The sequence below is a fragment of the Gopherus evgoodei genome, chromosome 15 (genome assembly GCF_007399415.2).
Source record: "Gopherus evgoodei ecotype Sinaloan lineage chromosome 15, rGopEvg1_v1.p, whole genome shotgun sequence".
Classification (NCBI taxonomy): domain Eukaryota; kingdom Metazoa; phylum Chordata; order Testudines; family Testudinidae; genus Gopherus; species Gopherus evgoodei.
In genome coordinates, this window is record NC_044336.1 from 3,811,900 (window position 1) to 3,827,727 (window position 15,828).

The following is a 15,828-nucleotide window of genomic DNA, read 5'->3' on the forward strand; positions in this document are numbered from 1 at the left end:
CGGTATGTGAAACTGTTCCCACCAGAGGGGCTAGCGCCTAGCAGTGAAATAGTGTGTGAGGAGTCCTCTTCCACTGGACAAATGTCTAAATCACAAAACCGATGGCTGCACTGAGCCTGTCTGGAGCCTCCACAGAGAAGCCAAGGACTGAATCAAACAAAGGTCTCAAATCTCCAGGTCCCTCCCCTCCAGCTTCTCTGCACAAAGTACAAAGAGTTGGAAGAAATGTTCCAAATGACTGACTGTGCTTCCGGAATCCCAACAAAGCCTGGTCCAGACACTCCTCTGGAGGATTCCCAGGGCAGTGTCCCACACTGAGATGGACAAGAGCTCTTGATCCTAGGGTTGTGCTGATAAACAAAGTGCTGAAAAAGCAAGGCTATTTTGCAAGACCCTTGGGAAGGCTTAGCCAGGAGGGTGGGTAACAGAAGGATTACTGCTGCTGCGGTCATATGCTGCCCAGTCTTATCATGCAGCTTTGCACTCAGATAGCTCTGGGAAGGAGGCAGGGCTGGGGAAGAGTAGTCCACCTGTCCGTGCTCCAAGCCCAGCAGTGTGCAGCTTCTTATCAACATGCTTCGTCGTGTTCTGACCTTTTCCTTTCATTATCGCCCATTCTCTTTGCACAGGGTGTGTTCTCCGGAGGGAGAAAGCAGATGAGAGAGACCCCATCGTGTGTGGGATAACTTGCCAAGTCACTGGCCCTGCTGTTGCCAGCTAGCCACTAGGGGAGCTCCTGGAGTCTGTGCTCATCTGCCCAAGGCACTTGGTGGGAGGAAATACCACAGGAGCATTGCTAGTTACCATAGTTACAGGTTTCCCCAATGCAGAGCTTGGCTAAGTCCCGGGCTATGCACTCCAGTGGTCTGGGGGGCAGCTCTCCTAAACATGAGCCGCAGTGCTCCTAGCACTGGGCTTGAAGGGCTCCAGTCCCACTAACACTTATGTAGCAGGAGTAACACACAAGTGGTTTGATAGGGCTGCCAGGGACTCCAGGGTGCAAATACCCTCAGCACAAAGGCTCCAGCTATTGGAACAAACCCCTCAACCTCAACCTAAGGGCAGCCAAGGAGGGGGATAATGAGGTAACCTTGTCTCAGTGAGCTCCTCCCTCCATGCCATCCTCTTGCCTGCAGGGCACTGCCCTGGATCTGCCTGCTGCAGCTGCTGCTGTCCCTGTCCAGCAATGGGCTGTGTTCCCCTCCCAAGGCTGTCAGGCTGTGATTTCTAGGCTGCAGACAGTCTACGCTCCCTGCAGAAGTGCAAGTGCTGCCTGCCTAGCTTCTGTGAGGATCTAATACTCCATTGCACCTGGCTGGCAGCCTGTCTGCACCCTCCCTGTCAGTGCAAGGATTTCTCTGTCACAAGCCTTAAGAACTGATGTGCCTGGGAAGCTGCAGGAGCCAGTAACACCCAGAAACCAAAATCAGGTGTCATGTAACACAGAATGGTTGTTCTAGGCCTGATGGAACCAGCTGCTGGTTCTGGGAAGGCCAGGAAAGGGAGTTTTTCTGGTGGGAATCTGTGGAAGCCAATGGCACCTTTTATTCTTAAGTACCATGGAAGGTCTAGGAAGGGTGCACAGGCAAGGGAATGGAGCAGTGTTGCACCAAAATGTGCCAAAACATTGCCTCAGGAGCTACAAATACTGTGGGGTTTTTGTAATGCTGAGAGCTGACTCAACAGGCAGGATTTATAGGCGGTGACAATTGTTGTCTTGGCGCTGTCCTGAGAACTGGGTGACATAGCATGGCGGATGGCAAATTATCCACCTTCAGTCTTCCTGCCATCTGGAGCTTTGAAGGAACCCTATCAAATTCTAACACATTACCATCCTTAGCCACAGAGTATCAAAGAATCATAGAAGATTAGGGTTGGAAGAAACCCCAGGAGGTCATCTAGACCAACCCCCTGCTCAAAGCAGGACCAACCCAACTAAATCACCCCAGCCAGGGCTTTGTCAAGCCGGGCCTTAAAAACCTCTAAGGAAGGCGATTCTACCACCTCCCTTCCAGTGCTGCACCACCCTCCTAGTGAAATAGTTTTTCCTAATCGTACAGCTGGGCTGGCAGTTAGGAGGAATTTAAATCCCCTCCAAGAGGAGATAGACACCAAACAAGTGAGCTGAGGGGACCTCAGTCAGGGACAACATGGCATTCCAGAGCATGACTGGAATGTGCTGCCTCTTACTTCACTTCTTGATACCAAGAGTCTGCATGGAGAGGGGAATGCTCGGCTTATCTCTCTTGCTCTCACAGCAATCTGCAGCTATCCATGTTGTTTCGTGATCCCATGCCTCTGCTGTAATCTCAGGCAGGATGGTGTTTGCTTGGGGCTGTTTTTAGTGCACTGGGTATTGTCCTCCTGAGTGCATTGGACAGAGTGATGACAAGGACCTAGTAAAAAAAGACTATTAGATCACCCCTCAGCTATGTGGAGCACAGGCAACCTCCCGTTGCTGGGACATTAGGGATCTAGACTGGCTTCAGCACTTTTCTTTTGCCCTATTGGAGGTGATTAGATGAATATGACAACTATACTTTCCATTGTGTAAACATTTAAAATTCCAAGGTTACAGTAAGACAATTTTAAACCCCATCATTTTTCTGGTATTGCAAAAACAAAAGACTCAACGTTTCAGAATAGCAGTGCTCCTCTCTGCTCTGTGTCTGAGCCTGGGCTGCAGGCCCCAGGGGAATCATGGACCTGGCAAACACACTGTGCTGCTCCTTTGACTTAGGCATTTTGCTACATAAATCTAAAGGCAAGCACTGACATTGTGTCATGCTGCACAGTTCAGCTCTCAGCATTCAAGAACCCCAGAAAGTTTGTTTAAAGATGTGCCCTTGACTCTGCCTCCTTGTGGCTGAACAGCCAGCAAAGGGTAGATTGACCCACTGGTTGCTGTGCCCAGATGGGATTCGCACCCAGAGCAGGCAAACCGTCTCCTGGGTGTTCTGGGAGGACACCTTAAACTTGCACCGGCTAGCTCCAAGCCTTCTTAAAGTAGGGATTGCGGGTACCTTCCACCCCTCTGGGCCTGTTGCAGGAAGACTTGCTGCATCAGGCAGGCCCTCAGCCTGCATTCCTGCGGGCAGGAGCTGAGGCTGGCTAGAGCCCACACTCTTGAAGTATGTGGCCATGGATGATTTCTCAAATAATAAGGTATTAATTTCCAGATGCAAGCTGTGATCAGTTGGAGCTAAGGCTGAGAGCACATATTACTAATTTAGGGCAAAACTTCATTACCAGTACGTTGTAATTATTCTAAAACAAAGTGTTTATAAACCCAAGAAATACATCATCTGGGTAGTTCTTAATAGAAATTCAAAGATGCTAAGATGTGGCAAAGCACAGATAAGGCACCCGAACAACCCAGCTCTGCCCTGTAGTGATGTCAGGCAATAATCATAGGATTACAATTCAAATGTTTTGGTGCAGGTGGGCCCAGACTAGATTAAACTGATTTTAAGGACACTCCATTGTAGTTTTACATATTTATACTCTGATGATATCATTGCAGGGCCTGACAAGAGAATGATTGCTAAGCTTTTGAACAGGGGAAGACATTTTTACTCAGACCCTTTAAAACTTTTGGTTGTTAAGCCCTATTTAATTCAAGCCCCTAACAAGCACTTAGGAGAAAAGCTCTCATTGTTCAAGATTCAGACACACTTGCCCGGGTTAACGTAAGCTCAGAAAAGTCCCACGCCAGGTGTCTGATTCTGAGGTCACATCAGCTTTATGCTCAGCTAACTCCACTTATTCCTGATGTACGCTGGGGTCAGTGAGAAGAGAGTCAGACCCATGTTGGCTCATCTGTGGTAGAAAAACCCTTGAAATCCCAGACATTCCACAAGCAGAAAATGCTGGGGAAGAAAAACCTTGCAGGCCCTCTTGATGCATCACAGAAGGGCACAGGGCACAAAGCTAAGTTCTTGTCCGTTGTCAGTCACCTTTAAGGCTTGAGATCATTGTACGCTCTTGTGTTGCTTGGTGGGCGAGAGAGGAGCCAGGAACTGAGCAAAGTATGAACACTGCCTCTGACCCAGGTTTCCAAACCACCCTCCGTCATGCTAGCGGGGGGTTCCCTGGAGTCCGTGCTCTCCAAGTGGGTTAGTGTGCACATCCCAATGACCAGGCCATGACCAGGATGCCTTTTGCAAGTGTGCCTACCATAGGCTGTTCTCCAGTTAGGCAAAGGCCCTAACCCTCCTCGAGCACTCTTTCCCCCAGCAACCTTCCAGCCTCCAAACTTCAGTTCTTTCTGACACAGTGGCATTCAAAGACATGGCTCTGGAGTTTTTATAAAGTAGGAAATGTGTTTCTTCCACTCTTCCATCATTTAAAAATGGCTAATGAGATTTTGCTTAAACTCCGCTTAAAAAAAAGAAAAACCCTTCAAACAGGCACCTGGCTTGGAACATTTCAGGCTAGTGTAATAAAAAGTTACAAGCATGAGAAATCAGGGCATGACGCTGGATCCTGAACTATAGTGATGTGACCAGTGAAACACTGGGCCTTAAAGGTACCAGATATGCCAAGACCAGAACAATTACAATAACAGGGGCCAAGAAAGGAAACCACTGCACGTGACAGCATGGGAAACCTGTAGGCTTCACTCTGCTCGACAGTGCTCTGCTGAGTTGGCTCGCCATGGGATGGAATAGTTCAGGTTCTACATACTGGGTTCGTATTCGAACCAAGAGTCAAAGGGCTTCTTGCTTCTCACACCATGTCCTATGTCATTCTAAAGTCAATATTGCCAAAGGGTCTAAGTTCCTGGTGAACATAGCCCCTGCCACTGGCTCCAGCTCACCCTGAGCACTAACCGGGGCACTGAACGCTCTTACTGGGCTGCACACGTAACTGGCATGCCTGTGGAAATAATCCGTGACAATTAGGGACTGAGTGTTATTGAACAAGGAATTTGGGCTGCATGGGACCAGCTCTCAGGGACACTTTCAAGTCTATGGCAAGACTGTTATTGACTAGCAGAGCTAGATCAGACCCTTCGTGGATGGGCCTGGCTTGAGTACAGATGAGCCTTCTTGGCCTGTCACTGCTGGGTCTCTCGTTTCTCTCTTCCAGATACTTCCTGTATTGGGAGTGATTCTGGCAGGATTGAAAGTGCCTTTTCATTTGGGTGTCTGGAACAGTACCAGCCCCCTGTGGAAATACTAACAGACAGCATGGCTGGGCTGGGCTGGGCTCTATCCCTCCGGCCACGTCCAGACTACCCGCCATATCGGCGGGTTAAAATCGATTGCTCGGGGATCGATATATTGCGTCTAATCTAGACGCGATATATCAATCCCCGAGCGCGCTTATATCGATTCCGGAACTCCATCAACCTCAACGGAGTTCCGGAATCGACAGGGAGAGCCGCGAACATCGATCCCGCGCGGTGTGGACGGGTGAGTAATTCGATCTTAGATATTTGACTTCAGCTACGTTATTCACGTAGCTGAAGTTGCGTATCTAAGATCGATTTTCCCCCCCGTAGTGTGGACCAGCCCTCCCACAGGTGCTATCTGTAGGCTGACAGGGTAGTAGCAGTCCTGACCCTGCAGCTGCTTGAGCTCTGCAACCTGCATTTCCTAGCCAGTGCCAGGCTCCCTGGGGCTGTGGAAAGCGGCCCTGTACATTTCACTCAGAAAGGGCTCGGCCTTGTAGTGGGCTTTATCCCCTTGGTGAGTCAGCATGGCAGCTTAGCGTGCCAGAGCAAGCAGTCCAGGCCCTAACTCAGGGGTCGGCAACCTCTGGCACACGGCTCTCCAGGGTAAGCACCCTGGTGGGCCAGGCCAGTTTGTTTACCTGTGCAGGCAAAGGATGTGCTAGCCGCAGCTTCTCGCTACCCACATTGGCCTGGGGTGGCAAACCACAGCCAGTGGGAGCTGCAGTCTGCCGAACTTGCCGACGTGGAAGGTAAACAAACTGGTCCAGCCCATCAGGGTGCTTACCCTGGTGAGCCGCGTGCCAGAGGTTGCTGACCCCTGCCCTAACTGCACAGCCTGGGCTAGCCCTTACCAAGATCCCAGGGTGAAAAGCTGTGTGTCTCAGGTGAGCCAGGAGGTGCAGGGGGGAGTGTCCCCAGCATCCTGAAGAGAGGACGCCCCTTGTGTTCACTAACGTGAGTCTTGTGGCCTCTGCATCAGAGAACAGCCCCAGCCTGGCTGCTGTCTCCTGGGGCACTGCTGAAATGCAGTGCAAACACACAGGGCCTGACTCATCCCTTCCTGGGGCATTGAGGCTGTTAGACCAGTGCAGAGTGAGTGCAAAGCACCACCTCTCTGACTGGGGACTGTTTTACACCCACTTTGCACAAGTCTAAGGGCAGGTCTTCACTACCTGCTGGATTGACAGGTAGTGATCGATCTATTGGGGTTGATTTATTGCGTCTAGTGTAGCCGTGATAAAATCAATCCCCGATCACGCTCCCCATCGACTCCGGAACTCCAGCTTGCGAGAGACGGAAGCGGAGCTGACGGGAGAGCGGCAGCGGTCGACTCGTCGCCGTCCTCACGGCCAGGTAAGCCGACCTAAGATACGCCAACTTCAGCTACGCTATTCGCATCTTAGGTCGACCCCCTGCTAGTGTAGACATGGGCTAAGTGGAATGACACACCAGGGAGAGGCAGGGGGACCAGGCCCACATGGTACACACAGCACGACCCCTCATCCCCATCACCAGGCATACTCATTCTCCCAGCCCTCCTGGCCACTGCCTGGCACTTCAGGCAGAGGCATAAAACCAACCAACCAGCCAACCAAGCAAATGCCAACCAAGTAGCTGTGCACTAATGCAGTGGGGGTGCCTCCCAACCCCTAACTGATTCCTTACCCCAGCTGTCCCCTGGCTGCGCAAAGAAGGGAACTAGACTCTGCTTCAGGCAAGTGAGGTGAAGGGATGGTAGGAAGAGACTGGGCATGCTGAGGCCTTCCAGCTCCAGCTGATAGAAGCTGTGCCGCCTCCTTAGTCCTTAGCTAGAGGGTAGGATTTGGGTTGTGATGCCTAACACATGTGGAGGGGAAGCTGACTGCACAGGGGGGTGACTGAAAATGTTAGCCTCTTACCAAGGCAACTTAATGGGAGACATTTCTGAGAGGAGTTGACAACTTCCTTTCTCCTCTTAGACCTGGTGAGGAGAATATACACGCTGCTGGTTGAGGCTGCTTTCAGTGAAAATAATATGGACTGACTTAGGTTCTGTTATGGCTCTTAACTTCATACTGGTAACTTCCTGCCGGACTCATATCTAAGAACTGCACTATATGTATCGTGTCCTTATCAATCTGTGCTGTACACACACGTGCGATACAAGACATGCTTCTCTTGTGACCTACCTTTTATTGCCTCTTTCACAGCTGAGTCAACAGGAATAATATTCTTCTCCACCAGCTCCAAAGGACCTGGTCTGAGAGCAATTTTTTCATTGAGATCATCTGCAAGTCGAGCTCTTTTCAGCTTCATCTGAGTAGCTTGAATGGACCCCTCTGCAGCTGAGTCTAAAAGGCCAAAATTGAAGGCATCAGTTCCAGGTCCTGCTGAACCTGTGCTCTAGATACAGAATGCTCAGTGATAACGAGATTTCCCTTCTGGGATCATAGTCAAAACAAAACACATTTCAGGTTAGAGCAGTAAATGGAGAGAGATCACTTCTGAGCCTGGAACGCTGGCTGTTAGACTAATCCCTACACATAGGACTGTGTGTGGGATGGATTGCGGGTCTCCACATGGTTCTCAATGGTCCCCAGGTCAGAATTCTCAGTTATCAAGTAAAAGATTCTCCCTCCTCCCCCTGCCCCCAGATTCCAGCTGTGCAAACTCAGCCTGGGACCCTAGAGTTATGCTGGGTTCTGTCTGATCAATAAACAGTCTGCAATGAAATTTAGTTAAAAATTGTGGGGGTGATGGAGTCTATTCTGCTCCTGCAGCTCCTCTCCCCGAGCTGGACTGGCTCTGCTAACTAATGGGAACAGACTCTAATATTTCAGCATCCAAGGATCTAGAGTGTGTAGAAAGAACCATAAAAATGATTCAAAGGCTGGAGAGAATCATGCTGTACAGGGAGAGATGTACAGAGCTCAGTCTGTTCAGTTTATTAGAAAGAAGATTGAAAGTAACTTGATTACAGTGGAGAAGTGGGTACTATGAAAATGCTGGATGCTAAAGGGCTCTTATTCTAGCAGAGAAAAGTGAAACAGCCATAAACACCTGAAGTTTTAGCCAGACAAATTCAAACTGGAAATAAGGCATAAATTGTTAACAGGGAGGGTGATTAACCATAGGAACAAAATCCCAATGGAAGTGATGGATTCTCCATCGCTTGCTCTCTTCAAATCCAGACTGGATGCCTTTCTGGAAGGCACAAATTTTGCTTTAGTGTAGCACAAGTTGTTGGCTTAATACAGGGGTAACAGGGTAAAATGTAATGGCCTGTGTTATGCAGGAGGTCAGAGTAGATGATATATTGGTCCCTTCTGGCCTTAAACTTTATGAAACAATGACTCTCAGAGTCCTCTCCCAGAGCTGGATGGGCTCTGGAAGGTTAACAGGAAAAAAAAGGCAGAATTTACTGGTTTTACTTTATCCTAAGGCTCCCCTGATAAATGGTTTATAAAGAGTTGGTAAATGATTACTAGAGATTTTAATAAGTCGTTAATCAATTGTTATAGATTGTCACCAAGTCCAACAGGTCAATAGATTGCTTATCACCATGACGTTAACATCTTCTACCATCCCTAAACACATAGTACTACTGTCTGCAACATGCTTATATCTATTGAACACTTACTAAGCCTTTACAAACCATTTATAAATGGGCCCTTAATATAAAGTGTGACCAACCTGCTGTAGTCAGTAAAGTCAGGGGACCTCTCTGGACCTGAAGGTACCACTGCACATCCTTATCGTTCCGAATACAACTACTCTTTGAAGAAATTCAGGCTGTGGAAAACACAAGCCTCAGAGTCTCAATAGTGTGCTGTAAAGCCTGTTACAGACCTGATGGGACATTTGAATTCATGCTATCCTGTGAGCGGTCGTTCACCCCAATCATCCCCATTTGTCCTTATGAAAGTCTCTTAGCAGCTGTTCTACTCTGCAAAGCTTCTACTCTCCCAGATTAATTCAGAAAAAGGTAGGGTGTGAATTGACTCCCAGGAGCTGTTCCAGAATAACATGGTCGGTCCTCTAATGTCCCTGAGCATTTTACAGTCACTATCACCATCCTAGTCAGATGGTCGATAATAAATCCCTACTGCTATATTCTTATTATTCAAGCATGAAATCACTATCCTTAGAGATTCTATTGTACAGTTTGGTTCGTTTAAGATTTTTACTTCATTTGACTCTACGCTTTCTTTCACATATAGGCCATGCCCCCACCAGCACGATCTATTCTGTCTTTCTGATATATTTTGTACTCTGGTATTACAGTGTCCCACTGATTATCCCCATTCCACCAAGTTTCTGTGATGCCTGTTATATCAATATCCTCATTTAATAATGAGGCACTCTAGTTCACTCATTTTATTATTTAGACTTTTAGCATTTGTATATAAGCACTTAAAAAAATTCACTTTTTAACCATCTCCCATTACGTGATGTAACTGAATGGGACTCTTTTTTTCATTTGACTATTTCTCATCAGATCAGTATTTCCATTAGTAGAGCCTCCCTAAGGGATATGTCTGTTCGAAAAATGTGCTCCTCTGCACCTGTCAGCTTCCCCCAAACCCTTAGTTTAAAAACAGCTCTATGACCTTTTTAATTTTAAGTGCCAGCAATCTGGTTCCATTTTGGTTTAGGTGAAGCCCATCCTTCCTGTATAGGCTCCCCCTTTCCCAAAAGGTTCCCCAGTTCCTAATAACCTAAACCTCTCTTCCCTACACTATCATCTCTCATCCACGCATTGAGTTCCTGTAGTCCTACCAGTCTAAGTGGCCCTGCATGTAGAACTGCAAGCATTTCAGAGAATGCTACCATGGAGGTCTTGGACTTCAATCTCTTACCTAGCAGCCTAAATTTGGCCTCCAGGACCTTTCTTCTATCCTTCTCTATATCACTGGTGTCTACATATACTACAACCACCGGCTCCTCCCCAGCACTACACATAAGTCTATCCAGGGTGAAAGTAACTTACAGGACTTACTAGTACTGCTGGAGTCCTGAGGGGGCATGGCCTCACCCAGAGGAGGCGTGGCCTCTCAAGATTTAAAGGCCCTGGGGCACCAGCTGTGGCTGGGAGAACCAGGGTGTCACGGAGTCACCGGGCGATGCTCTGGAACTGCTCCCCACCAAGCCAGTCAGGACTTTGGGGAGCCTCCTCTCCCTTGGAGCAGACTTGTTCAGGGCAAGAAGCTCACACAGCTTCACCTCCTGGGTCTCTCCTTGGAGCATTCAGCATCCTCTGCCCCTCCGTGCACTTCCCACAGCGAGTCCACCCCAGCGGGGTCCTGGGGAAGCCACCGGGTTCTGCACCCCCACTTTGCAGTCAGACGTGACTCTCAGCCAGCCAGTAAAACAGAGGTTTATTCGACGACAGGAACAGGGTCTAAAACAGAGCTTGTAGATACAGCGAACCGGACCCCTCGGCTGGGTCCATTCTGGGGGGCAGTGAGCCAGACCCCCAGGTCTGCCCTCCACCCTTGACCCCAGCCAGCTCCAGACTAACAACCCCTCCCAGCCCCTCCTCTCTCCTCAGCCCCTTTCCCGGGCCAGGAGGTCACCTGATCCCTTTGTCTCCAACACCTTCAGCTGGCACCTTTGCAGGGGAGGGGCCCAGGCCATCAGTTGCTAGGAGACAGAGTGTCAGGCATTTAGGTGCACTGGCCCTTTGCTCTGCCAGATACTTAAGAACTGCCATGGGGACACTGAGGCACCAATACAGTATTCAGAGAAAACATTAAGAACTTTCCCAGTTCGTCACACAGGGCCTTTAAATCAACCAGGGGCTCCCAGCTAAAGAGGTGGCTGGGAGCCCCCCCCACTGGCTCAGGGGCAAATTAAAGGGCCTGGGGCTCCTGCTGCCTGGAACCCCGAGCTTTGCGGGGCTGGGGCTGGGATTTAAAGGGCCCAGAGCTCCTGCCGCTGAGGGGAGCCCAGAGCCCTTTAAATACTGGCCCCAGCCTTGCTGCCAGAGCCACGGCTGGGATTCAGATGGCTCTGGGCTGCCTGCAGCCATGGGGAGCTCTGAGCCCTTTAAATCCTGGCCCCAGCCCAGCAGCCAGAGCTGCGGCTGGGATTTAAAGGGCTTTGGGCTGCCTGCAGCCGCAGGCAGCCCAAAGCCCTTTCAATCCCCGTGGAAGCCGGTGCAGTTCAACATGGCTTAGTACCGGACCTGTTTACTTTCACCTCTGAGACTATCTAGATGTCTTGAGTGCAAAGGTTGCAGATCTCTCAGTAGGCAAGTCACCATGTGTTTCTCCCGGTCACCACAAAACCAGCTATCTATGTTCCTAATGACTGAATCCTTCTGATGGACCTGGTGCCAGCCACTGTGACACAGGATGCTGAGCTAGATGGACCTCGGGTCTGATCCAGGCTGTCAATGCCTATTTATGGATGATGAGAGCTGCATTGGGCACAACATGAAATACCTTGTGCTACAAGCCCTTTACATAGTCTGATTGCCATCAAGATCTGGGGCAAAGTAACCCTAAAAGTGCATCTTGCAGAGAAACAGGAAAGCAACAGAGGATTTGGAGCTGCAAGAGAGATGAAGGGTTGGAGAAATCTACAAATATGTGAGGAACAGCTCATCCAGTCTTACCTTGTAAAATGTGCATATTGACCAGGTCTGATTGCTCAGGCCTGCTTCTGATCTTGTGCTTTAGGTAATCCTCAGTCTGCAGAACAGAAATACAGAGAATGTTAGAGCCAGAGCTGGTGATCTTTCTGCTCAGCTATTGGATTTGTTCGTGTTTTTGTAGGAAGAGGGAATAACTGCTTTTCTCCACCAAGTGAGCTGTTAAGTGGTACCTTATTCACCCAACTACTAGCCAACACTCAGACAAGAGATGCCCAATGAGACAAAGTGATACTCTTGGAATCAATGTTGACAATTCAGCAGATGGCCCTTGTAAGATGTGTCCTTTTAAGCCTCCAGAGAGCTGTACCTCAAGTCCCCCAGCACTGCTGGTGCCCAAGCTGTTCTGACAGTATGTCAAGTCTGCTGGAGCCCTGTTCACCAAGTGTGAGGACTATTCACTGGTAAGTGCTTGGAATTACCCCCACAAGACAGCACAGCATGTTTCCTTTGGAGTTGGTGCTGAATCACACCCCAGCATGGTGCGAAAGGATGCTATGCTGCTGGAAATGCCAGCTTTTGGATGAGATGTAAAACTAGGAGCCTGACCCTCTGTACCGATTCTGACACTGTTTGCAAGGAAGAGGTATATTGGCTATTGCAGTGCTGATAATGACACTCTCTGCCTTTCTAAATCCCCCTCCCCAGTTTCCAGAGTACTCTGCACTTCCTGATGTAAGCTGCTAGGTCCTGTTGCTCTGCACTTAACTGCTGAATTCCACTTTGTGAATGGCCGTGGCTGACAAAGTCATGCTCTCATCTTATATACAAAGGTGATAAATGCCTTAGAAATAGATAGACAAGGTAGGTGAGGCAACATCTTTTACTGGAGCAATTCCTGCTTCACCTACTTTGTCTCTCTCTCATATCTTGGGACCAACATGGTACAACAACACTTAGAAATAGGTATGTAGATAGATACTGATACACAGTGAGACTTTCACTGGGGACAGCACTTAGTAAACAAACATCTTAGCTCAAGTGACAAATTAGTATTATTGGAATGCCCAGAAAATGCCAGATCCTTTCTAAATAACTCATTTGGCAGACATCATTTCTTCTCTATCAGTATAAAAGCAAATGGAAAAGGTACAGCAGATGCACAGGCATATTAACAAATACACATCTACTCACACACATGCTTAATTGTATTATTACAGTAGGAAATATCAATTATACTCAAGTTACCCCTTCAGCTTGTCATTGTCATTCAATTGACCTTCAGAAGTAGCCAATAGAGTTCTATCTGACAATCAGTTAAAGGCCATTCCATGACTCAGAGTTTACCAACTACGAATATCTGGATATCAATGAAAGAAACTTAGAAGCAAAAGCCGGTGAGCTAATATTTCCAGCATTGCAAGAGGATTGCGATGTAAGTGGCATTTCTGTTTAACAGTGGAAAGACAATAATCAATGGGATACTGTAATACCTGGTTATAAACTATACAGGAAGGATTGATTAGGTCAGAGAGATGGGGGAGTCCCACTATCTGAAAGATTCCATGGAACCTCGTGAGAGACCAGCTCTGAGTAGAGAGGACCACACGGTTGAATCTGTGGAGATCCAAGTCCCAAATAATAGGAATACAAATACATGAGTGAAATGATACTCCCAGTCTCCAGTTAAAGAAAATGCTATTGAATGAACAGTGCTGAGGGAGACAAAAGTAAAAACTACACCTACAAAAAGAGTTATAATGGATCTCTTAGTACCCGCATAAAAACTGATCAAATGTCACTTCAGGCCAAATTTTCAAAGGTATTTAGGTGCCTAAAGATGCAGATAGGTGCCAGGTGGGATTGTCAGAAGCAGCTAAGTAGGTTAGAAGCCTAGCTCCCTTTGAAGTCAAGGAGAGTTAGACACCTACTCTCTTTTGAAATTCCTACTAGGAGCTTATCGGCATCTTTAGACATCTAAATATCTTTGAAAATCTGGCCTTTCGGGTCCACATGTAGAGAAGCAATTTCTTGTCACCTTAATGAGAGAACACAAGAGGAGAAACTATGCTAAACTGAGTCCTAAGTAACATAGAGGTAAGTTCCAGAAGCAGCTAGAGTTGAGTTGCCAAGTGATAGTGACTATAAAATATAATTAAATTCACCACCATTGAGGGAGGATTAGAAACAGTCTAAAATGCAGAAATCAGTCCAGAGGAAGAAAGAGAGTCAATTTGCCATATAGCAAAAGGTAAACAGTGAGATGCCGCAAAGTTCTGTGCTAGGATGGTGTTATTTCAGGTACTGATTAGTACTCTGAAAAACGGGAGGGGGGGAGCAGTGAGGTGGAAAAAGCTTCAGATGGCACAATGTTATTTAGGTCAGTTAAGATTAGAGCAGGCTGTGAGGAACTTCAGAGGGACTTAACCATGCTGGGTGACTGGGTAGCAAGAATGCAGATGAAATTCAGTGTTGACAAAGACAGTGTAATAAACATTGGAAAGAAGAATTTACGCAGATCCTACTAGGTTGTAAATTAATTGGAACCACTCAGGGAAAACATCTCAGTGTCACTGTGGGCAGCTTAATGATATCTTTTCTCAGTGTGCAGAGACAGTCAAAAACCATAATAATAACATTAGAAAGCACAAGAAATGGGATGGCGAAACACTGAACAGAATTATGCAGTTCTATAAATACATGGTAGGTCCTCTCCTGGAATCACGTATTAAATTCTGGTCACTCCATCTAACAACATATCTAGCAGAAAGAGAGATGTTCAGAGACAGGCAATGAGAATGATGAGAGGTATGGAAAGACTTTCTTATCAGGTGAGAGTGAAAAGAACAGGACTGTTTAGTTTAGAGGGGAGATAAAAAGAGGTCATATGAGCTAGTGAGTGGTATGGAGAATGAATGATGTTTCATAACTCAAGAACAAGGGTAGGCCAGCAAATTCAAAGCTAATAAAAGGAAATGTTTTTCTACATAATGCGTTGCTAACCCGTGGAACTCTCTGCAACAAGATATTGTGACAGATATGGCAATTTCTTGCAATATCCTTGAAAAATCTTACTGAATTAAGTTTAAGTATCTTGGAGTCCATTGTATTAAAAAATTTAAAGCTTATGTATTATTGTGGAATTGCATGTAATGCCTCTAGAGGGGAGACATGGCCAATGTAAACCCTGGGAAGTGTTATGAGCTTCAAAGGACTATCTGAAACAATGTGCCAAACAAGAGTGAACTTTAAGGACAAGCAAAGTTAAGTGTGTTTCCCAGGAAATCTCTAGAGGGAGATGAATGCAAATGTGCCACACCCCCCAGTTGTGCAAAAATCCAGCCTTTTGAAGCTATGTCCTGTGGAAAGAATCATTATCTGCTGATTACCTGTTCCTGGAATTTAAGGCTCAAAGGCCAAAGCTGCGTAATGGAGAGATGCACAGATTCATAGGTGTGCTTGTTCTGGGCTAACAGCTGTTTTGAACTAATAACCACAGAAAACTCTTGTTGGTGTTTGAACTACAGACTCCTACTAGAGTCAAATATGTTTTCTCCACACTACTTTCACCTTAGGAAGAAATGTGTGCTTAGAAAAGGCTGTAGGGTGACTTTTAACTGGGGCAATTATGCTGTTTATAGCCTCTGAGAAAAGAAAGCAAAGCTGGCCTGCCTAGTCCACCTGACTTGCTGGGGAACTCATGATGAAGGCGGGGAACTGTGCAGTTGGAAAACCCCCAGTTAGGAGGGAGAGAGATGTGGGTCTCTGCCTGGGAGAAGTGTCAGCTGTGGAGCTGGGAGCCTAAAAGTAGGTGCCTGTGGTGGGCCACAGAGGGGAAATACAGGTGCTGATATTGCTGACTGCAAGAGCTTCCAAAAGAGGATTCCAAAATGGATGAGGCATTATATGAGTAATAAGAACACCCACTTACATTACATTGGAGAAATGTATCTGTGGTACCCGCATAATAACATAATACTTCAAAGATCTGACTAATCCTATTACCTCCCCATGATTTCTCCCATGCTACCTGTGATGCATGGAGGAATCACTTAGTCAAATTTTATAAAGCCAT

General features: G+C 47.3%; 1 protein-coding gene across 9 annotated transcripts in view; it reads right to left on the bottom strand.

Annotated features, from left to right (window-relative positions):
• Nucleotides 1-15,828, bottom strand: part of MYOCD (myocardin) — a 506,444-nt gene that overhangs the window by 32,057 nt on the left and 458,559 nt on the right. For all 9 annotated transcript variants that reach the window (XM_030535013.1, XM_030535015.1, XM_030535014.1 and 6 more), the window contains 2 exons: nucleotides 11,778-11,853; nucleotides 7,348-7,509 (listed from right to left, as the gene is read on the bottom strand). In XM_030535013.1, coding sequence (XP_030390873.1) covers nucleotides 7,348-7,509; nucleotides 11,778-11,853 — 238 coding nt within the window. The remainder of the gene's footprint in view (nucleotides 1-7,347; nucleotides 7,510-11,777; nucleotides 11,854-15,828) is intronic.